The sequence below is a fragment of the Pogona vitticeps genome, chromosome 3, assembly GCF_051106095.1.
Source record: "Pogona vitticeps strain Pit_001003342236 chromosome 3, PviZW2.1, whole genome shotgun sequence".
Classification (NCBI taxonomy): Eukaryota; Metazoa; Chordata; class Lepidosauria; order Squamata; family Agamidae; genus Pogona; species Pogona vitticeps.
The window spans coordinates 97,404,956-97,428,497 of NC_135785.1; the positions used below are offsets into that span (position 1 = coordinate 97,404,956).

The 23,542-nt window shown below is 41.3% G+C and overlaps 1 protein-coding gene and 1 long non-coding RNA gene across 2 annotated transcripts in view; one reads left to right on the forward strand and one right to left on the reverse strand.

The window, feature by feature from the left end:
* Positions 1-6,764: 6,764 nt before the first annotated feature.
* NRBF2 (nuclear receptor binding factor 2) lies at positions 6,765-21,480 on the reverse strand. Its single transcript, XM_020793202.3, has 4 exons — positions 21,288-21,480; positions 10,908-10,992; positions 10,639-10,679; positions 6,765-8,208 (listed from the first exon to the last, which is right to left on the reverse strand). The coding sequence occupies exons 1-4, from the start codon at positions 21,333-21,335 to the stop codon at positions 7,489-7,491; spliced, it is 894 nt and encodes a 297-aa protein (XP_020648861.2). The 5' UTR covers positions 21,336-21,480; the 3' UTR covers positions 6,765-7,488.
* Positions 21,481-21,723: 243 nt separating this feature from the next.
* Positions 21,724-23,542, forward strand: part of LOC144588315 (uncharacterized) — a 47,548-nt gene continuing 45,729 nt past the window's right edge. Inside the window, exon 1 of the long non-coding RNA XR_013543820.1 lies at positions 21,724-22,059. This is a non-coding gene — a long non-coding RNA (uncharacterized LOC144588315). The remainder of the gene's footprint in view (positions 22,060-23,542) is intronic.

A 23,542-nucleotide genomic window follows, 5' to 3' on the forward strand; every position in this document is an offset into this window, starting at 1 on the left:
GGATTTGGTGAATCAACTGCCTGTATAAGTTCTATTGATTCAATGGCCTACTTACAGTATGACTTACTGCTTGATTTCAGCCAATATAGAATATAAACATTATATTTCCAATCTGTAAGTTCAGGCATTTGTCCAGACTACAACAACCTGTAGGAGCAGGTAAATCCTGAAATGTAGAGCAGTTGGGCTTTGATTCAGAAGGGTGTTCAAGGTGAGCAGAAGATAAATTAAAATAGCTGGTAGTCAACTAGATGGTTTGGAGTTCATCAGCATTAACATGTGAATCTTTCTACATTTCAGAATAGTAAAGTGATTGTTCCAGAGTTTTATAATCCCTGATCTGTAGCAACTCAAATACCAGGTTGGTACCAATCAGGTCTCCCACTGAAGAGTTACATAACCAAGAAAGGCCTTCTCTCATGTTTCTGTGAGTTTCCACTGATTGGACACAGCCCAGGGGCCCCCAGGTTTCATTGCTCAGTCGTGTGTAGAAAAAGGGGCTCCTTCACATAGCAAACTTTTAGGACATAAAGGATTTAATTGTCTGTAGTGTCTCACTTGGCCTACCGAGACTTCTATATTTGAAAGGATTCCTCCTCCCCCCCCCCTTTTTTCACCCTGCACATGTTTTTAAGGAACAACTGGTTTATTAGCATACAAGTTCTTGCTGTGCAGGATGTTAGAAATCCCTTTAAGGAGTGGGCCAACAGAGCCATTACATTACATTAACTTAAAAAAAAAAAACAAGCTGGGTTTTGGAAGCAACCTCGTACCATAGCATGAGACTTTAGGGAGAGGAGTCTCCATATTTCAAGGAATGCAGCAGCACACAACTCTGCATGCTGGAATAAAGACTAAAAGACTGTACCAGTTGAATGTTGGGTTTAAGTAGCTCTCTTCTCTAGCTCTCTTCCCAGTTAAAAGAGCTGTGTTGGTAAGAATGAACCATGTGTGGGCTTCATAAACATATTCCTACACTGTAACACTTAAACAGGTCTATATCCAAGCGTGTTTTTCCAGTTGCTACTTTTGTTACAAAAGCAAGATATATCAAGGCAGTTTCTGTTTTAAAAAGGCATCTGGATAAAATCCCAAATTTCGTGCTTTGGACAGGGATTTGTTCGTTTCCCAAAAATGTACAGGTACTAGTGGTTTGTTTCCTCTTCGTTTGAGTAACATGCCTTGTCTTTGGCAAAGTTCGTATTTGCTTTTATCATGAAAGCTTACTAATGTGCTTCAGCCAAGATAAATTGTCAGCATGTAAACCACACACTTTGAGCAGAATGTAATATTTAATCCCATGTTTACATTTCAGATAATCCACAACAACCCAGTTAAGGGTGTGGAACTCTTATGGCAGTACATTTGCTTAAAGAAGGCACTTCTGGAAAATATATATATATATATATTTTGTGTGTGTGTGTGTGTGTGTGTGTGTGTGTGTGTGTGTGTGTGTGTGTGTGTGTGTGTGTGTGTGTGTGTACTGTGTCAACACACACACATATAAACACACAGTATTGAAAAGTGTATGTGTCTGAAGAAGGTACTTTCTGAATGAATATAAGATAGGCAGATAGATAAACAATATATATACTGTTTATCTGTTCATTCAGAAAGTTCCTTCTTCAAGCACATAAACACTTTACAATATACAGTATATTCAGGAAGTGCCTTCTTAAAGTACATAGATACATTTTTAGTCATTCCAAAACAATGAACCAGTATCTAGCGTCTATTCCCAAGTTAGAAAAAAAAGATATTTAAAAACTATATACTGTATCAGATAGTTCTGTTTGGAGCAAAATGTGTGGCCAGAATTGCTGCAGTTAAGAAATCTCCCCTTGTATTTGTCTCTTACCAAGTATTTTTCTCCATTTTGAACTTAAAAGACAGCTTTTATCTATATATTTCAAAGGCCATTGTGGCTACCACTGCATATCGCCAGTGTATTGGTGTGTTTTTGACATGTTGACATTTTATTGCAAACCACCTTAGAAATCTTGGCTTTGGAGGTATGGGAGAACTTATATATTTGATAAATGGATACCATGCTCCCAACCTAAATTTAAGATAAATATTTTATATGTTAATTTCAACCAGCTGCAAGATGAAACTTGAGCAAAATATTTTTGTTAAATACATAAACTGATATCAATTTTAGTAACTTTAATAATTAAACAATGGCATTAACAATAAGGATTATTCTTTCATGTTATTTTAATCCATTCATTTTGGGGAGATGATTCAGGGGATTGGCAATTTTGTCTAATTTGGTCAGTGTTTTTAATTTCAAGCCTACATCTTCTTAATGTATTACTAATGTAACAATTTATACCTTGCATGATTTAATGGCTCAGTTAATGTTAAGATGTTAATTTTCATAGTGAAATGTCTAAACTCTGGCTGGAGATAAATAATGGATTTGATCTATGATTGTTAAGTTTTGATGATTGAAGAAAACAGGGTTCCTTGGAATGGTCTCTCCCCAAACTCCTCTCCTCCTAAAGGATGGGAATGATGCCAATTATCATAAACGTCCAGATGAAGAAAGACTGCCTCAGGAGCATATCAAATGTTCAGTTGACAGCCTACATGTGCTTCCTTGGAAGATGACAGCCAGTCTTTCAGTATTCTGTGCATTTCTACCCTTCCACCATTCACTGCAGTGCAATACACACAGTGGGTGTAGACACTATATCACCTCTAAACAGGTTCCCACAAAGTATAACAATAGGCTATTTTTTATGTTCTTCTGTAGTGCTTTGGTGTATACCTGAAGAATGCTACAGCCCAATGGGATGTGGAATTTTTCTACAAGAGGACACTGTCCAGCAGATGGCACTCCTTGCATAAAAAAACTTTCATATTGTTTTGTGGTGTCAGGTAGCATCCATTTCATAGCAGTTCTAATAGGGTATTCAAGGCATGTGTGATATTAAAAAATGGTTTTACTCCCCCCCATGAGTTTCCATTGCCACAGGGATTTGAACCCAAGCCTTCTAAGTCCTTGTTCATCGCCCTATTCACTAACACACACCCCAGCCCACCAGCTATGAGTTGGCCTAGTCTTAATCTCCTCTTGCTTCTTCTCTCCCTTCCATCCATATTTGCCAGAGCATCCTTTCTTTACTTCTTTGTTGTTTTTCAAATTCTAATTAAATCAAATTTCAGTGAAATGGATTATGCCCTTAAGCTAGTTTTCCCTATGTATAGCTACATGTTAACAGGGTAAAGCAGGTTTAGGATTCTTTAAAACGAATGACAACAAAAATCACAATTAAAGCTGGTCAAAATAATTCTTTTTGCCAAAAAAAAGGGGGGAGGGAGGGAGGGAGGAAGAAGCACACCAATTAAATTACATATTACCTGTATGCTAGTAAGATCAGCATTTTCACATTAAAGTGTTCTTGTGGCTTCATGTTTTGGAATGATTAAGTTGTTCTCTGATCTCTATTGCAATAGAGCTAGAACTTGTTTTTTACATGAACCAGAATAAAATCTATAAAGAATGTCAGCTTCTGGCCCCAGACTCAGACCAAAGTATTGATGTTTAGCTGGCCAAAACTATCATGTAGAACTCATTACCTTGGAAAGAGTGTTAGCTACCTAGTTAAGCAGCAAAAGGACTGTATTTCACAATGTAAAACTGAGTGAAAAGAAGCTCCCTCCTCAACTCTTGTAGCTCAAAATATCCACAGAAATTGAGCAGGAGCATCAGGAACAAAATCTGTACTTCCTCAAATTATGCCATACTATTCATGTAGATAACTGGATTTTAAAAATATGTTACAAGAGATTTATCAGCTACTGGCTAGGATGGCACTATAGGAATCATACCTCTGATTACCAAAATGTAGAGCCATAAATGGGAGAGCTTGCTTTTTCTAATATTCCTTGAAAGATCTTGGTTGGCACTGCATTGGTGAAGGGAGAACCCTGTATTCCAGGTGGGCATTGATCCTGCTAGAGAGTGACTATTACTGGAAGTCTATGGATGTCTCAGTTCTTCTCCGGAAATAAAATGGTAATTTCTCATTCTGAATTCCAACTTTTTAGCTGTTTCGGAAGACATTCCAGATGACAGTCAGGATCCAATCAGGCTGAACCTTTCTTGTAGGAGATGCTCCTCCGCCCTCCTAGACCAGCTTGCCAAAATTAGCTAACCTGTCAACCCCTGAAGTCCAAAGACATGGGCAAGCAAAAAACAAACTAAAGCCCATGAAACTTTCTACAAAGTAGAAAGAGGGCAAAACAACAGGACAAAGAACAGACCAATAAGAGTAACAGACAGAATCTAATCTATTCACTACCCCCCCACTGCACAGGCAGAAATTGTTAGAAAATATGCTGCCTGAGATTCAATAGAAGGTAGAATGCCCTCCCCACAAGATATAACAGAAATGGCAAGAAACTTTCCTTGCCCTTGGAGAAAAGCTCCATGCTACTTGCCCCCCTCCTTTCTCCTGTACCATTCCAGACCTTCAGAAGATTGATGCTCAGCCAAGGCTCCCAAGGTGAACACAGGTTTCCTTTAAAAGGATCACCCCCCCATCCCAGCAAATGGCCCTTGAGGAGCTAGAGATGTGAACACCTTTTTTTTCTCTTTCCTGCACCCAGCTCTACTCCTTTAATATGCTGCTGGGTGCCTCTTCTTCTGACTTGGCTTTGAAGTGGAAATAGACCATGAAGTAAAAAATGGGAACTGGTACCTCTCTCCATTAGGATCGAAGTTCCTTTTAAAAATCAGTGCACTTGACATACATATGCCCAAGACCAAAGGAGGCCAAAACAAAAGCAGTATCAGTGCATCTTGCCACAAAACTGGCTGAATTCTTTTAAATCCATTGAGGGGATAATTAAAAGGAGTTTTTTTCCCCAGCAATGTGTCTGCTTCCATGCTACTTACCATGGTCCCAATGCAAATGGTCCAGAAAACATTTCCAGCCTTTGCTGAGTCCAGTGAGCAGGGCTCAACAGACTGAAGTACTTTGATATGAAGAGAGCGGGGGCATAATCCAGTAGGCCCTCAGGAACTTGCCTTGCCCATATGGCAAACCACTGTATCACAGCTGTCTTTTGGTCTGAAAGGCCTGCAAAATTCAGTATGGAGTGCTTCCTCATGAGATGTTTTTCATCATAGTTGATGGGTTATGACAGTTGCCAGCTCCTCTGTGAATCTCATCAAAACCTATTTAGCCCAGTTGAGTGGGTGTCTCCAACAGTTTCCCCCCAAAACTCCATGGGGGTAAAAGTTCATGCTTCCTCACAACAAAGCTCACCTGAGGAAAAATCCTCTCTTCAGCTTTTATGTAACAGTACTAGCAACAGATTATGAATAAATAAGGAAGGGCAGGAACTGAGGAAGGGGAATTCACTGTAGGGGTGGGAAAAAGAAAATCTGAAGATGATGTAAACAGCTAACAGCACAGGAGCTCTGAAAGAACCCTGCTTCACCAACTCTATGGGCACGACCATTCTGGGATGGTTCAGCAGTGCTCCTTCAGGAGAGGATCAGTGTAATAAATTAGAGCCTGCCTGTTACCTGGAAGGAAGAAGCTGTTAGGCATGCTTCCAACAGACACAAAACAAGGTGTCCTCCACCACCATTATCTAGTTTCAAATGCTCTTGATGCTTCTGGACAATTACAGTCAAAAATCATGGAGATGGTAAAATCTTCACCTGATGCAGAACAATTGTTGCACTAGGTAATCAGCCATCTACAGAACATATGCAGATGGCTCATACACAGACATCAAAGTCATTTTCAGATGTTTAACTCTACACAATTATTTTTATATATGCAGTTCTTCCCCTCACACTGTCCACAAATTAGCCGCTAGAAGAGGGATGCCCACAGGATTCCCTTACTACTTTTAGCCCATTGCTACATTTGCAATTTGGGAAGTGTTATTTATGGGTGCCATCACATAATAACTGTCACATAGATTGTTCATTCATAATAATGGACTGTGCGCTACACAGAAACATACCAAGCAGAAATGGCAGAAATTATGCCATTCACTTCCTCTCTCACCACTGAACATTTTACAAGAACAAGATTGTTCTTTTGTTTCTGTTGGGGAAAACAGAGAATGGGGGACAATGCACAGTCTTTTGTGAGGACGTAGAAAGATCTTCACAGATTCTACACCAGCGAACAATACATTGGAAACCCTGACCACACTACTGAAACCTCCCAATATTTACTGTTTGAGGACAACGCATGGACTGACTGCATATCCTTCTCTGGCAAAGGGTTGTATTTGAGACCATAGTGTACAAATACTGTACATTCAATCATTGATTTATATTTCACATAGCAGGGCTAAGGTGTGTGTTTTTTCAGTTTTTTTTAGTTCAACTGCAAGAATTCACCAGGCAGAATTCTGGGAGTTCTTTCGGAGGCACCCTCTATAGAGCCTAATGAGCAGTGAGATTACAACTCCTGGGAGCAGCACAGCAGCTTCCTCCCCCATTACCAAGAAGAAACAAGGCTCAGAGAAGGGAATGCCAACATTGAGGAACGCCTTGATCCAAGTGAGAAACATGTAGGTTTCTGTAGGTGTGCATTTGTGGGCTGAGACTCTGAGAATTCCACCTGGGGAATTCTGGGAATTGCAGTTCACAACAACAAAAATGTACACCTCCAAGGATTATGACTTCTGCTTGCAGTCATGAAAAAACATTGCCAATCAGAACAGATAGCTTTGCTTTAGATGATCTAATGGCCTGAGTCTGAGTTTTGAAATGAACAACTAAAAGATTCAAAACAGACCTGAAACATTTTATTTTTCTGGCAACTACTATTACTTCCATTCATGCAACAAGGACTGCTCATCCTTATATATTTGTCTAGAACAATGCCTAGTAGTTTCTTATACAGAAAACACACATTATGAAGCACCCTGATTATGTAAACAAATCAAAATATTCCAACAAAACTAAATTTGGTTCCTTAAAAAATGGAAATTTAGCATGTCTCCTGATTGGCTGAGATTACATTTTACGTCAGGAGTGCAGAAGTGTGGCACACAAATCCATCTTGCAGTGGAACAGAAGTAACTTCCAATCAGTTGACTGGTTTTTGTGCACGATTAAATCAACTAGAAATCAAATGCATGACAGAAAATGTCTTCCATTGCCAAAACGGTCACTCTCATACCATGTAGGTTTTGCATTATTTTATGGCATTAGAGACTTGTTACACATAGCATACCGATAAACCCTGTAGAACTGTGTTATCAAGTTTACCTTCAGTCATTTGGCTTGAGCGAAAAAAGTGTTTTGTTTTTACCAACGATGGTAAATAGTAACTCTACCCATCCAATCCAACACGATGTATATTTTTCACAGTGACCAAGTCTCCTTTCTCCCCACTTTCTAGGGTATGGAGTTGATGCTTCTGTTCTTGGATTTCTGTGGTACTGATGGCTTTCCCTTTTTAGAATTTTGATGAACTACAGGTAGGCATCCACTGTGGTCTTCACTTAGCTGTTCATGAGTCCCTTCAATATATCCTCTGAGAGCTCTAAGAGTGGAAGCTCAGAGGATGGAATGTCTAGTGGTGGAAGGCTGGGGATAGGAATGTCCTTGGCCTTCCCTGCAGTGGTTGTAAATTTCTGCCAAGAGGAAGCAGAGGAGGCTGCAGTTTCTGAATGCTGCTGCAGACCCCACAACTCTGACTTCTCTACAAAGTCAGCATCTACATCCAGCTCTTTTTCTAGAGGGGATTTGAGGAGCCTGGCCCTCTCAGCTTTGAGCTGCTTGTTCTCTTGCCTTAATCGCTCATTTTCAGCTAAGAGGACTTCTACATGTCGTTCTAGAAGTGCAATTTTGGTGGCCTGCTCCTCTATTTTTGTCTTATCATCCTTTGGAGTTTTGCTTCTTACACATACTTCCAGCGGTTCCTTTCTTTTCTGAAGGAGAAAGAGTAGTGTATCTGGGTCCCTATCCAAGACACCATGGATGGCCTGCATATCCTTCACTGGCAAGGGGTTGTATTTGAGACTAGTGGGTGCTGTTACACTTTGGTCATCACATTCCTCAGCTGATGGTTTGGAAGAAGGTTGCAAGTGTGCAGCATTATCCTTGTCCACAGCCTGCTGGATTTTGAGTCTCTCTTCTCTTTTTGCCCTTTTCCACCGTTCTTGAATAAGTAGTATTTGTTTCAGGTGACTTTCCCTTTGTAATTCCAATGATAACTGAGCCTGTGCAAAGATGAAAACAAAAGACTGAATTTCACCTCCATAGATCCATACTCTATTAAGCCTTGGATATAACTATAAGACAGGATTTGGCATTTTAACAGGTCAAAGGATGAAAACTATTTCTTATTCAAAATATTCAGTTGTTAGTATTAAAGTACTTTAATCAAATGCAGACAGAATCCAATTGATGATTTAGGCTTGCATTAGTGAAACTGCGTAAGTTGAGGCAACAAGATGCCACTAATTAACAAGGTGCTGAGTATAGTTCAGGGGCACACACAGCTGGTCATGAAGGAGTGTAAATAGCCCTTCAGCGAGCTGCTGCCATGATTTACACATTTTCACTTACAGAACCCTAAATCACCAATCCTAGCCAAAGCATTTGGTATTGCTAAAATTTCAAAAACAAGTTAGTTAACTGTTAATCAATCATGCATCTTAAAAAGCTATAACAAAAAAATAAACATAGCAGGCAAGGATTCTAGAAATATGAAGAATTAAAGGATTTGTCCCTTTTGCTTGTACCTGCGGATGGCCAGATGTAGTTCCTCTTCTATTTTACTGCTCTTTTAATTTCACTGAAAACAACTACTCTGAAAAATCAGCCATTTTTGGCTATTAATTATATTAAGTAAAGAGCTGGCAGATTGTTCGAATGCATTATATAAAGACAATTACCCAGCTTTTGCAGCAAGCGGGATAGCTTCATACGGGGCCTTGGAAATGGCCTTTGCCTCTGAAGCCTGCCTGCTTTCCTGCCTTCCTACTTAGACCTGGCTGCAGTTTGACAGTTCAACAATAGGAAATGGCTCTTCTGTGTTATTCAGTTTCTTCCCAACTGGTGTAGGGCTAGGAAGCAAGCAACCCCCTCTCAGGATACCTCCACCATCTGACATTGCTAAAAAAAACCCCAACAACAGTGAACTGCCCATCACACAACATTCTGGGTTTTACAGGATATTTGACAGACTCTGACTGTGACTAAATAAGTAGCCAGGAGGCTTGAGTGAACCAGCAAGAACAATTCAGGAAGGAAAAAAAAGTTGCTGTTTTTATTACCCTTTCCATCATCTTTCTCTTTGCAAAAACAATATTCCCATCTTGTGTAAAAAAACAAAAACAAAAGAAAACATGCAAACCTGTTCTGAAATGTGATATTTTCCACAATTTGCATGTTGATAAGTGGTATCTTCTAATATTTGTTTATTCAACTTCTATATTGCCCCATAATGCAATGCACTCTCTGGGCAGTTTACAACAAAATATATAACAAGAAAAAATAAATACAAAAATCATGCAAATACAAATCAACAGACAAATCAATCAACTGATAAAACCACTGATCAGCTAGCCTATCCTCTAAATAAACAATTTAAGACAACATTGGACTTCACAGGTACAATAACCAATAAAAGGCAGATTTAAACAGTTCTGTTTTTACTGCCTTCTTAAAGACTGAGGGAAGGAGCCTGACAAATCTCTGCTGAAGGTTATTCCAGAGGTGTGGGGTCACAACCCACAAAGCCTGGTTTCTGGTGTCGGCTCTTTTAACCTATCATGGTGTTATTGTTTTTAACGTCCTGGACTGTGAAGTGCTGGGAGAATGGGTAACTACTTCATAAGAGAGATGTTCTAACAGGTATCAAGGTCCAAATGGCACTACTGTTTAATTGACTTCAGTGTTAAAGAAGCATAATTATTCCTAACTGAGTTGTACATCTCTTAACCTTTGGACCCGTGTTTTCCTTATTTCAAGTTCACTTAAAAATAGTACTTGATCAATTCAACCATTTTTAAAGCAACTGACACTTGCAGAATTAAACTCTTCCTTCCATTGAGAGTACCTTATCTTTTTCTGCAAAATGGTTGTTGATTTAGCATGGACTAGTGTGAAGCCATGGTCTTGCACTGGGGAAGGATGGAAGATTCTGATGGAAGGCTTCTCTGCTTTGCTGACCCAATTACTGGATGGATTAAAGGGGAGGAGGTGGTAAGCCTCAGGCAGCCCTTATCAAAAGAAACAATCTGTCAACTGTTCTACAGAACCGTCATGGACAAAACAAGGCAAATTATGATGGCCCTTTAAAACAGATTTACAGTTCAGGTCTGTTTTTCTGAAAAGTACATCAGGTTTATAGTGGACTAAGCTATTACAGCCTAAGACCTGTTTTCACGTATTTTAAATTTTTTTTTAAATCAAATGCACCTTTTAAACAATGAAGTAAAAATATTCTGAGCATCATATTCCAATTCTTTAAAGTAGAAGTAGGAAATATATGGCCCTCCAGATGTTTTCGGACTGCAACCCTCACCACTTTTAAGACAGAATAGCCAGAATTAAAGGAACATGGGAGGCACAATCCGATGACACCAAAAAGACCACATACTTAACACCTATTATTTAAAACAATTTAAACAATGCAATCTCACCTGATTCGACTGTGTCAGCTTCATAGTCTCTGAAAGATATGCTGTATAAAACACACAATAAATGTTTAGACCACAGGAAACTGTAACCATATGCATACAAGAAATCAGAAACCCCATCCTTATTTTACCTCCCTACATGCACCTCTTATTTTACATCTCTTCAGTTCCCAAGATAACACATTTGCCCTAGCCAGGATCAGGTCAATGTACATTTTGAGCATACTTCCACAATTGCTATGTTATACACAGTCTCACGATTACCTACTAACCTGCTGCTTTTTTGTGACAAGCAATTGCTTCTTCGTACTTCCCCACTGCCAGCAAACGGTCAGCTTTTCTACTCTGTTGATGAGCCTTCAAAACAAAACAAAAAAAATGAGGTTTTGGTGTTGTTTTTTTACACTGGAAAAGTTGGCCGCTACTTAAGCATTTATACTTGCTTTAATCTTTAAATGAGGCAAACATATAAATAGGAAAAAGGGACTTAATACAACAGAAGCTATAGCTTTGTTTCATGTCTTCTGTAAGGCTATTTAGCATCCCCGTACAGAACCATTACGAAGCCAATCTCTTAAGAGTAAGTTTGCCTGTGAAACCACAGCTATTTCCTCTTTCTGGCAAATGAACCATATACTTTAGGGTGAAAAACTTTTGCAAACTGCACTTCTTCTAATGTCAGATGTAACAGAGTTCATTTTAAGGGTAGATCATCTCCTTCCACAAACATGTTTTTGACTTAACATACAATGGATCCCAAAAAGATTTTCTGATTCTGTAGTGGTCTATCAGAAAAGAGCAGCTCCAAAAGAGAAAAAGGAAATATTATTCTTAAGTTTTGTTTTGAGAGAGAGGTCTTGAATTCAATAAGTGCTGATATTTTGTTCTTTGCCACATATTGTGGGAGAATTTATGGAATCTGCATCTGGATGCCGCCTGGCAAATTCAAGTAGTAGGACACACCTGGCTTTCCTTCAGAGCCAAGCCACTATGACACTAAAAGCATGTACCCATTTTGCAACAAAAGGAAGTGGAGATAAGAGAAACTAGCCAGAAAGCCCACACACACACTTTTAAAGAAAGGCAACAGTGATTTATTTTGAATGTTACTCTAGCAAACACTACAGATTTCAGTGCTCAAGACTGGAGAAAAAAGCCCAGACAGATTTATTTAACATCTACATGAAACCTTTGGGAGAGGTTGTCCAGAATTCTAGTGTTTGGTGTCAACAGTATGCAGATGACACCCAACTTTAACTCTCCTTGGCATCTAAATCTAAGGAAGCTCTTTCGGCTCTAGATCAGTGTCTGGTATTAGTAATGGACTAGATGAGGGTAAATAAACTGAAACTTAATCCAGACAAGACAGACATGTTCCTAGTCAGCCAAATAATGATAATAATGATAATGATGATGATGATGATGATGATGATGATGATGATGATAATAATAATAATAATAATAATAATAATAATAATAATAATAATAATAATAATAATAATAATAATAATAATAATAATAATAATAATAATAATATCTAGAATGTTCTTGGAAGAAAATGCACAGTAAACAACACCTTTTCCTTAAATGATATTAGACAAAAAATTGAGGGTCGTTTTATATACGGAAGGCTGCCGCTTTCCCTGCCTTTTTTGAAGCCCCGTGGGTCTTAGGAAAGCAGCCATGAAAGGGCTTCAGGATCAAAGGGCTGTGATCATGCAGCCCTTTCATGGCTGCTTTACCTGAAGGGAGCCTTTTCTTTTTGCTAAGCCTCATGGCTTCACAAGAGGCAAGGAAAATGGCAGTCAAAGGGAGCCCTTTGATCCCTGCTTTTCCCTTTCTTTTACCAAGCTCCATGGCTTAGTAATAGGAAGGGAAAAGCATGGATCAAATTTTCTAATTTGGGCTTAGAAAAGGGGAGGTCGTCTTATACATTGGGTTGTCTTATAAAGGGAAACATGCAGTATGTAAAATTTAATATAATAATTGTGTGTCATCAAGTTAATTCTGACTTATGATAACCCTTTTTAGGGTTTTCTACGTGCAGAATACTCAGACGTAGTTTCCTTTCTTTTGGGGAACCTTGAGACTGTGCAGTTTGCCTAAGGCCACACAGACTGGCTCTACTCACACAAGGCAAAATGGGGAATCAAACTACCAACCCTTGGCTCTGTAGCCAGATACCTAAACCACTGAGCTATCAAAGCAAAAATAAATATGGACCACTATATTAAAGAGATGATTAGCTAAAAGGTTTGCAAATGTTCTAAGTTAGAGAAAATATGAGGTCACTTAAATTGATGCAAATTACATTACATAATTCTGAATGGTATTTAGAAACATATAAGGAAAGACAAAGCAAGAGTTGTGACAATGCATATGCACTAATGCACATTAGAGTCCATGCATCTTCCCATGAAAAAGAGGTACGATTTCCTGCATATCACATCATTTAAAATAGATCAGTTCCCCTTGTGCACTCCCATCTAAAGTGAAAAGTAAGATGCCATGGTCTGCATAAATAACTGGACTTCTAGCTAGCTAGCTTTTGACACATTGCTCACTCCTAAGGTTTACTGCTCCTTTTGAAGAGGATAGTGTTTCAAAATAATCTACAATCATCCAAGTTAGTCTCAAGTGCCTCCATGTTCCAACAGGTGTCCTGACCGCTGCCAACAGTCTGACATACCACATACCAAGATAGCTTTCCACAAGAAGGTAAAACACAAATGTTGTCAAACAATCTTTTACTTCCATGCTCTGTTATAAATGCCCACTCACACTGTAGTGTGAGCTTATTTCTGAGCCTATTTCAATTTTCTGAGTTCAGTTTCCTCACTATGTCTCCAATGAGAAGAGACAGCCAGTGTGGCCTTAGTTAAGCTGATCACTCCAAAAGAGACCCAGAAAAAGGGATTCTTCGGCCATTTCTGAGTACACTACTTTATACTGTGAAAACGCTGTAAAGGATCATCAAAAGCTAGAACTGGCTTGATAGCTAGCAGTGTGCCATGGGGTTTTTGTATTAGGCTCCAACTCCCAAATTTCTTTAAAAATTTATCAGGCAGAACTATGGAAGTTCCAGCCCACCGACCCCCAGCTTCAACCACCATTATTTCACTCACCTAGAGCAGGGCCTAACTCTGAGGCTGCATGCCCTAGGTGGAACTCCCAGAGTTCTGCCTTGGAAATGTCTAGATAATTCTGGGAGTTTGTGTCCAAAACAAATAAACAAACATATAATGGTAAATTTCTTTTGGTGACATGTAATTTAATAATAAAAAATAGTTGCACATTCTGAAAAACTGAAATTTAGTTATTTTATTCATTTGCTATGGAATAGTCTTTGTATCCTTATTATAAACTTCCATTAAAAACAACAACCCAGAGACAGAGACCCTGATTGTTAATGGAAGGTAATTTATTTGACAATCTTATATTAATGATTTTTGACTTTCAACATATCATTGGTGAAAGAATCTTACATGGATTCACGGGCATACCAGAGGTTCTATAATCGAAATATGAACACATTATCTCTTTTACTAAGATGCAAACACTGATGCATAGTCAGTGTAGAACAGAACCAGTGAGACAAAACTGACCCTCAGGTGAATTTAGTGCTGCTAATCTTCTACACAACATATGACCTGCTTTGCTGCAATTTTATACTTAATGCTTAAGTATGGCATAAAGTGTGGCCATGACACATGCTTTCTACCAGCATTCATGGCAAAGAAATGGCAAAGAACTTGGCCAGAGACCTCAGAGAGCTTCTGCTAAACTAAGTAACTACTGTACTTTGACTGGATCAGCCATCCCCCACCTTCACTGGTCCATCAATTTTCTTCCCTAATACTAACCATAACTGACTACTGACCACTGGGTCTAATGGAAGATGTAATATCAAAATATCAGAGCAATGCTAGTTTAGGGTGATTGGGCTAGATCAGTGGTCCCCAACCTTGGGCCTCCAGATGTTCTTGGACTACAACTCCCAGAAGCCTTTACTACCACCTCTGCTGGCCAGGATTTCTGGGAGTTGAAGTCCAAGAACATCTGGAGGCCCAAGGTTGGGGACCACTGGGCTAGATGACCCAAATAGGGTAGCTCCATATACTCAACTAACTAGAAACAATGAAAAAGCCCACCTGTTTGGCAAGCTCTACTCTTGGTAAATTCCATATGGTGCCTCCTCTCACTCTTGTTCTGGTAAATTTTATTTTCTGTCTAATCACAGCTCTCCCACTGAGGATACTCACAAGCTGTTTCTTGCATACTCTTCCTTTTCTTATGTAAAAATATTTTGATAGGTTTAGATCAAAACAGGACTAAAGTTTCTTCCTGTATCAGAATCTGGAAAATTGTATTCCAAAACATTAGATAGATCCAAGTAACTTTTATAACCACATTCCCTCAATTCCAGCTGTTTGCTTACTTGGTAGTATAGCACTGAAATAACTTTGAACAAATATTCCACAGATATGAAAAACACAAGCCAGGGCCATTATAATTTTCCATATCAGCATAATCAAACCAAGACGTTCAGTTTAATTTTATCTCTAGTTAATTGAATTGGAGGGACAAAGAAGAAGCCGGATTAGAACTATGCATTTCCCACTGATTCTCCATGAGTCCACGGAGACTATACTCTTGCCCTTGTCTGTTTTGCTATTCTGAGAAATACGAACACTCTGAAAAAAATCAAGGGGAAAAGTCTTCTCCTGCCCCCAGGACTACGATGTTTTGTTTTCCAGAGGGGGGGGGGGAGATTATGAAATCTTCTTCAGCATGTGAAAGGAACAGGCCTAAGATTAGAAATCAGCAGACATGTACAGAAGTATGTCTCAACACAAACAAGTTGATTTTTTGATATTTTGATGTTGATTTAAAACAATCAGAACTAGAAATTGCTGATAGTGACATATAAAGAAATAAATTAGACAAGTTTCTTTGTTTGCTTTTCTCACTTTTTAAAATGAAAATGAGTGCTTTCTACATTTGCATAACACTTTACAGACTACGTTCAAATACATGATTACGTTCTATTTCACTGTTGAATGTTCCATTCATTTTGAATTTCCATCTTTACTTTGCTTCTCTTCAATTAAATTAAGAAATGATGGATTTCTTATATCCCTAAAGAAACAGTGACCTGGTGCTTGTAAAGAGTGTTTTTAAAAGCATTGTATTTTTTCACTTTTCATAAAATTCCACACCAAACCCTGGATTACTTTGACATTTCTGAAAATATCACATCACTTTATACTGCAAGTGAATTACAAAACTAATAGAATCACAATTGAAAAGGACCCCAGGAGAATATTTAAGTTAAATTCCCCATCAAAGTCGGAAAGACACAGATAAATAAATCCTGATAAATGAGTAGAGTGCTGTTTAAAAATCTTCAGTGAAGGAGAGTCCCTCATCTTCTAAGGCAATCCATTCCACTGTTTAATTGCTATTACTCTCAGGAAGTTCTTCCTCATCTATAGTTGAACTCTCCTTTCTTCTTTCGCTTCTACCTGATTTCTAACTTCTTCCCAATTTAAATAACTTGGTCATTACATCAATCATGTGTTGTTGCCATCATTCAACCATTACTTCCTGGTTTTGTTTAGCTAGCAAACTCTTCATGGTTGGCAAAACAGGATATTTATTTATTTATTTATTGAATGTATACCCCACCCATCTAGTCAACTGACTACTCTGGGTGGCTAACAGCATATAATATAAACAATTTAAATATAAGAACAAAGTAACACATAAATAGACAGTACTCAAGATGGAAGAAAAAAGTCAATCAAGTAGTGGCTGGAGGGAAGGCTTGCCTAAACAGCCAGGTTTTCAATTGGCCTTTGAAAATGCCCAGCGAAGGGGCCATACAGATCTCGGAAGGGAGGTTATTCCAAAGGTGAGGAGCCACTGCCGAGAAGGCCTGGTTTCTTGTTTTTTCCTTCCAGGCCTCCCTCGACGTTAGGCTTCTTAACCTCACCTCCTGGCTAGATCGAGTGATATGAGTAGATTTAGGTGGGAGAAGGCGTTCCGCCAGATATCGAGGCCCTAAACCGTTTAGGGCTTTATACGTAAGCATTAGAACTTTGAAATCAACGCAGAACCGAATGGGCAGCCAGTGTAAGGCGGCCAGAGTGGGAGTGATATGTTGATGTTTTCTCACCCCACTAAGAAGTCTGGCCGCCACATTCTGCACCATTTGGAGTTTCCGCATCGATCTCAAAGGTAGCCACACGTAGAAGGCATTGTAGTCATCTAATCTCGAGATTACGAGCGCATGGACCAGAGTGGTGAACATCAAGATAAGCACACAGCTGGGCAATCCGCCAAAGATGGAAATATGTGGAACGGACCACTGACGCCACATGGGATTCCATGGTGAGTGCCGGATCCAGATGGATCTCCAAGCTGCGAACCTCACTCTTCACAGTGAGAGTCACCCCCCCAAAAGAGAGGGAGTTTCCCAAACTGCTGATGGAGCATCCACCCACCCTCAGGACCTCTGTCTTGTCCGAGTTCAGCCTCAGCCCATTTTCCTGCATCCACTGCAGTACAGACTCCAAGCAGCGACGAAGGGACAGAACGGCATCACCTGCATTTGGAAAAAAGGAGATGTAGAGCTGGGTGTCATCAGCGTACTGATGGCACCATGCTCCACACACCCTGATGACCTCACTCAGTGGCCTCATATAGATGTTAAAGAGCATTGGGGAGATAGTCGAGCCCTGTGGAACTCCACAATTGAGGCTCCACGAGCCAACTCACTCTCCCCAAGCTGAACTCTCTGAGGACGATCCCCCAGGAAGGATCGGAGCCAGACCAACGCCAGGCCACCAATTCCCAACTCGGAGATCCTCCTCAGGAGGATACCGTGGTTGACGGTATCAAAGGCACTAGAGATATTGAGGACAACCAAAAGGGACATTTTTCCCATCGGCCACCCTCAATAGGTCATCTAACAGGGCGACCAATGCAGTTTCTGCACCATGGCGCGGCCTGAAGCCCGACTGGAATGGATCCAGGGCATTTGTATCATCCAAGTGTGCCTGAAGCTGATCGGCCACCACCCTCTCTACCACTTTGCTAATGAAAGAAACATTAGTGACGGGCCTGTAATTGCCTATATTGTCCGCCCCCAGATTGAGTTTCTTTTTAATGGGCCTAATGAGCATCTCCTTGAGGGCAGAGGGAACCCGCCCTCCTGGAAAGACCCATTAATTATCGCTGTGGCCCATTCAGTTGTTGTGGGCCTGGCTGCTTTGATTAGCCAGAACGGGCAAGGGTTAAGAGAGGAGGTGGTGGCCCAACAGCAAACTAGCACCTTGTCCACAGTGTCTGGTGTCACAGGCTGAAAATGAACAAAACTCACCGGGCAAGGCGGAGCGCTGGACATCTCTGCTCGATCCACTGTCGCCAAAAAAGGAGAAAGCTCCACCTGGCGGATGGCCTCCACTTTAGATTTTTAAAATGTTGCAAATTGGTCAGATGAGATACTAGAAGGTGACCCTTCACCCTGACCAATTCCAGATAGGTCGCGAACTATATGGAAAATCTCCACCTGCTGATTTGAAGCCTCACTTATCTGGTCAGCAAGGTGAGCTCAACTAGCAGCCCTTATCTTGGCCAGATAATGGTTGGTTGCAACCCTGACAGCTTCTCTGTTATAATCCATCGGTTTATTTATTTTTATTCTATTTATACCCCGCCTATCTGGTCATTTCTTTCTCCACTTGCTCTCTAGCCTTCTCTTAGTTTGCTTCATCACGCGTAGTTCCTGGTTAAACCAGGACACTGGCCGAGCTCTGCATTGGATAGGGTGTTTAGGAGCGATCGTGTCGAGAGACCTATTGGAGGCCATAACCCAAACATTCACCAGAGCCTCGACAGCCAGATCTGCTGGAATCCCTCTCATGGTATCCTGGAATCCTATAGGATCCAGTAGCCTTCGAGGGTGGACCATTATAATAGATCCGTGCTCCCTGAAAGATGGGAGGGCCACTGAGAGGTTACATTTTATTAGGTGGTGATCCGACCATGACAAGGGGACAGACACAAGGTCTGTCACCATCAGATCACACTTACTCCAGTTGGTGGGAAAAAAACAGGTCTGGCATATGACCACCCACATTGGTGGGGAAACTTTAACCTGCTTCTTTATTTTATCCTTAAATAAAGTTATTTCTCAACATAACCCAACAACTTACATGCGCTCTATGAATCACAAAATTACAAACATCAACTTATTAATGCTTTTTAAAAATATTTCAACTTTGTGAATAATGTCTGTAAATCAGAATGAAGAGAAATAACATCACAACTTGTATTCATTGTCAAGACACTGAAGTAAAGCAGTTCTATTGTCTCTCCTCCTCATGACTGCTTCTTTTCCTTGTCAAGTTGCAGCACTCTTATTTTCTGTCTTCTTAATCTAGCAGCAAATTACGTATGGCTTTGTTGGACTTCAGCCAAAGTTTCAGCTGGATTGCAGCTCAAGCATTTTATGAAGCTTCCTAAGTATATATACTCAAATCAGTACTAGCTGATACACAGCTTCATCATATCACAGCATGTTCAGTTATAAATTAAATACAGTACAGCTTACACTTGCACAGGTCTGAGTAGCACCATTTTGGTTATATATGGTTTTTTTTTCAATTAAGAAAACAAATATTTCAATCAATCATGTTCAATAAATACTGTGCTGTTATTCATCTCCACGAAGTGGCCTGAGAAAGATGGGTCTCAGACTTACTGAGGCTCCTTTTTTGGTGCTGTGGTGGTCCTCGATCCAATGGCAGCAGCCCAGCCAGCTTCCTCTACTGGCATGGCAGCTCCACATGGTAGCCAGAGACAGTACTGGCACATGCTGAGAGGCTGATGCAGGCTGCAGGAGGTCTGTGTGTATGTGTTAATAAACTGTTCATGCTTTGTAGTTACATTTAGGGGGTACAAGAGTTATACTTGGCTTTTGAACTACTGTACACAGGGGGCTGGTGCCCCAAACCCCAGCACTGAATGGACAAGTACACATTTCAAGCTAAACTATCAAGTTTGTTGACAGTTTAATAGTCTTTCCTCTAAACAGGTACTTTCTGCTGTAAGTCCAACAAAAGTACTCAGTACTAGTGTGCATCACATACCTAGAAATTAGCAGTAATTCCTAGCCGCTTCTATCTGTTCTTTCTCAAACTGTGTATGATTCAGTTCTCAATCATACACAATATATATATCAAGGCTGGAAGAGTATGTATCTATATATGTAAACTCAAGTGTGATGACTGTATCCCATCTATTCTATCACAGAACTGCTTGTCCAAGTCCAGAGAAGTAGCTTGTGGGCATGACACAACCTAAACTGGGAATTTATATACGTAAATTCAAGCTCCATTTTGCACAGATGCCAAAACAGGCATGGTCCAGAATTTCCTCCCAGACTCTGCTCAACTGTCTTCTCTGCACTATGGATAAAATGCCAACCACTTAGAGGATGGAACTTTAGATGTTTTCAGACTGCAACTCCATACCCATTCACTATTGGCTGTGCTGAATGAAACTGTAGCATCAAGAGGACCGCAGCTACTTACCCCACAGACAGTGCACGCTGGGAAACCCACAAACCACATCTGGCATTACCTCCCCACAACTGTCAGTTAAGACACAAGTGTGCAGTGGCAGTAGTGGTGATCATCATAATAAAACTTACTGACTTATCAACTTCAGGAACCATAGAATGCAATCTAGGTTTATTACTCCCTCCCATCCTTCTCACAACTGTTTTCCACCAGTACTGGAACATACAAGAACCTGATGGATCACACTATGTGTACCTCTAGCACAAGAGACAGCTTCAGAAAACTCTCAAGCTAGACATGAAACATCAATACCCCACCATCACATATCTGCCCACAGCTGCATCTCTTAGTTTGGAAGTTCTGTGAATCTGACACGGGTAAATTAGTCGCTGATCACCAGGGTCAGCAAGCAACCTAGTTCTCCCATTACTCAACCTATGCACAGTAAAAGTGCTGAACCTCTGGATTGTTTGCTGGATTGTATCTGCCACCACTCCTGAGCCCTAATCACAGCTGACAAACATTGGAGTTCAGGGTCAATGGACAGCCACTTCCAGCCATCCAGATGTTGTTGGATTACAACTCTCATCCCATTTAGCCAGCATGTCCAACAGTAATGGGACTTGTAGTTTAACATCTAGATACCCACGAGTTGCCCACCCTTCCTTGAAAAATAAGGGAAAAATTGCATTCTAAGATTGGAGACGATGGGGGAAATGGGACCAAGAAGCGACCGTGCCTGGAGGCGCCAACGCCCGTTTTAGGGCTTGCGTGAATCCGCGAAGGCTAACCGGCTGAACTACATTACAGGAAGTCTTGAACCCGAGCCGTGCTCGTCAGGAAGGGAGGAGTGGCCTGGGGAGTTCTCTTCAACTGCAAAGAGGCGACCACCACCTCCACGGCCCTATCTTACGGGGTTGTTGCGGGAGTTTCGAGAGGGCACGGCCTACCGCTTCAAGCCAAGGAGCCAAACATTCCCTCCCGCGGCGGAGCGGCAGCGCTCGCCCGGCGGCCAGCCACGTCAGCTCGTCACTGGGAAGCCCAGTTTCCTTCGTCGCCACTCACCAGGTTAAGCGGCCCCTCCATCACCTCCATGGGCGGCTGAGGGCACATGGGCGCTGAGGCGGCCCCTTCGCCGCTCTGGCCCGAGCGCCCTTAAGCCCAGCCCGGCTCCGCCACCGCCAGCGAGCGACCCTCGCCTGTAAACACCACAACACGGCGGCGCTTCCGCAGTGACGTCAACCCGCCCGACGCCAACTGCCGAGGCGGAGTCACGGCTTTCGATGCCCCACCCCCTCCGCTCCACAGCTGGGGAATTCACAGGAGCGCCGCCCGCGCGAAAAGCGTTGCGTCTCCCAGGCAACGGCCGGCCTCCTGAGAGGCCGCCTCCCTCTTCCACAGCCATTCACAGAGCCGAACCGATGACTCCGCCCACGACGAGGCTTTTATTTTTCGAGTCTCATCACAAGCACGTCCTTCTATGCTTATTTTGAAAGGGGGCATCCCTCGGTTTTTAAAACCCCGCCTCCTCCGATGCTGTGGGCTTCGCAGTTCGATCGCCTAGCCTTTCTGTAGGCGAGGCTTCAAATCGGAGAAGGCGGGGCCGACAAAGCAATTCCCCCCCGGGGGGGGGTTTCCCGACCCTTTAACGCTGTGAGAGGCGCGCTGAGCTTTTTGCCATGCGGTTTGTGAGGTGTCGGGGCCCATTGTGACGTCACTAACGAGCTGTAACGCAAGACGGCGCTGCATTCCTGTCAGGCCAGAGAGTACAGGATAGTCGCTGGGAAGGGTGTCGCGGCCATCCCAGCGTAAGGCTTGCCTCAGAAACGTTTGTGAGGTAAACTAGTTTAAAATGCTACGCTTCGAGGGAAGTTGCCGCACGCCTTTCAGCGACTCTCTCCCATCACCGACTCCTTTTTACAGCAAACTCTTTTCTGTCCCAAAGCTTACAGATTTCATTCTGTAGTTGTAGAAGGGGAAGCCGTGTTAGTCTGTGCAAGCGTTGTTGTTTAGTGGTTTAGTCGTGTCCGACTCTTCGTGACCCCATGGACCAGAGCACGCCAGGCCCTCCTGTCTTCCACTGCCTCCCAGAGTTGGCTCAAATTCATCTTGGTTGCTTCGCAGACACTGTCCAGCCATCTCATCCTCGGTCGTCCCCTTCTCCTCTTGCCCTCACACTTTCCTAAGATCAGGGTCCTTTTCCAAAGCGTCTTCTCTTCTCATGAGATGGCCAAAGTACTGGAGCCTCAGCTTCAGGATCTGTCATTCCAGTGGGCACTCAGGGTTGATTTCCTTCAGAATGGATAGGTTTGTTCTCCTTGCAGCCCAGGGGACTCTCAAGAGCCTCCTCCAGCACCATCAATTCAGAAGCATCAATTCTTCGGTGGTCAGCTTTCTTTATGGTCCAACTCTCACTTCCATACAGCACTACCGGAAAAACCATGTCCAACAGTAAGGAAGAATTACAGGTAAATAAATAAATAAAAAGATAAAAACGTGATGGCGCCTTAAACACTAGCTGTTATACTTTTTTAATGTGAGCTTTCCTAGCCTTGTCTTTAAGGCACCATCACGTTTTTCTCTTTTATTTGTTCTTTTATTAGATTTCTTTCTGTAGGCTTTAGATCCAGATTCCCTCTAGCCAGTACATCCATGCACTCCTAGGAGTTAAGGTCGTCATAATAATTGACCAGGCTCTGTGAAACATATGCTCCAGCCATTCTCCAGAGTCCCCTTCCTGTTGATTTAAGTTAGTGGAAGATTTTTGTTACAGTTAATTATCATAAATGATAGCAAGCATCTTATATTATTTTTGTTTAAAATACAGATGTAGTGGAGTAATATAGTTGCTCCATTGTCTGGCTAAATTTAAAGGTAGATATGTGACTAATCAACTGAACATTCTTCAGTTAATGTATTCGCCAAGGCAACCTAATTTTTAATATGTTCAAGCAAAAATGTATTCTGAGACAATGTACCATGTTTCTTCCACAGAACAGAAAGCATGGAGGTAGATCTAATTTAATTAAAACCAAACCTATAACATGCAATTACTGTACTTGTAGCTTTCCCTCAGCAGTGTTACTGCTTACTATAAAAAGACAAAGCAATTCTAGAGGAGCAGTGGGGAAGATGCGACTTTCCAGATGTTGGACTGCAATTACCATCATTCCTCTCCTTGGTCTGTGCTCTCTACAGTAACTGGGAGTCCCAGTCTAGTAATATTTGGCAGGCCCCACTTTCTCCAGCTCTACAGTGAAGACTTCAGATCTAATGCTCTTTTTTATATACTGTATTAAGAGTCTGTTTCTCCTCTGATG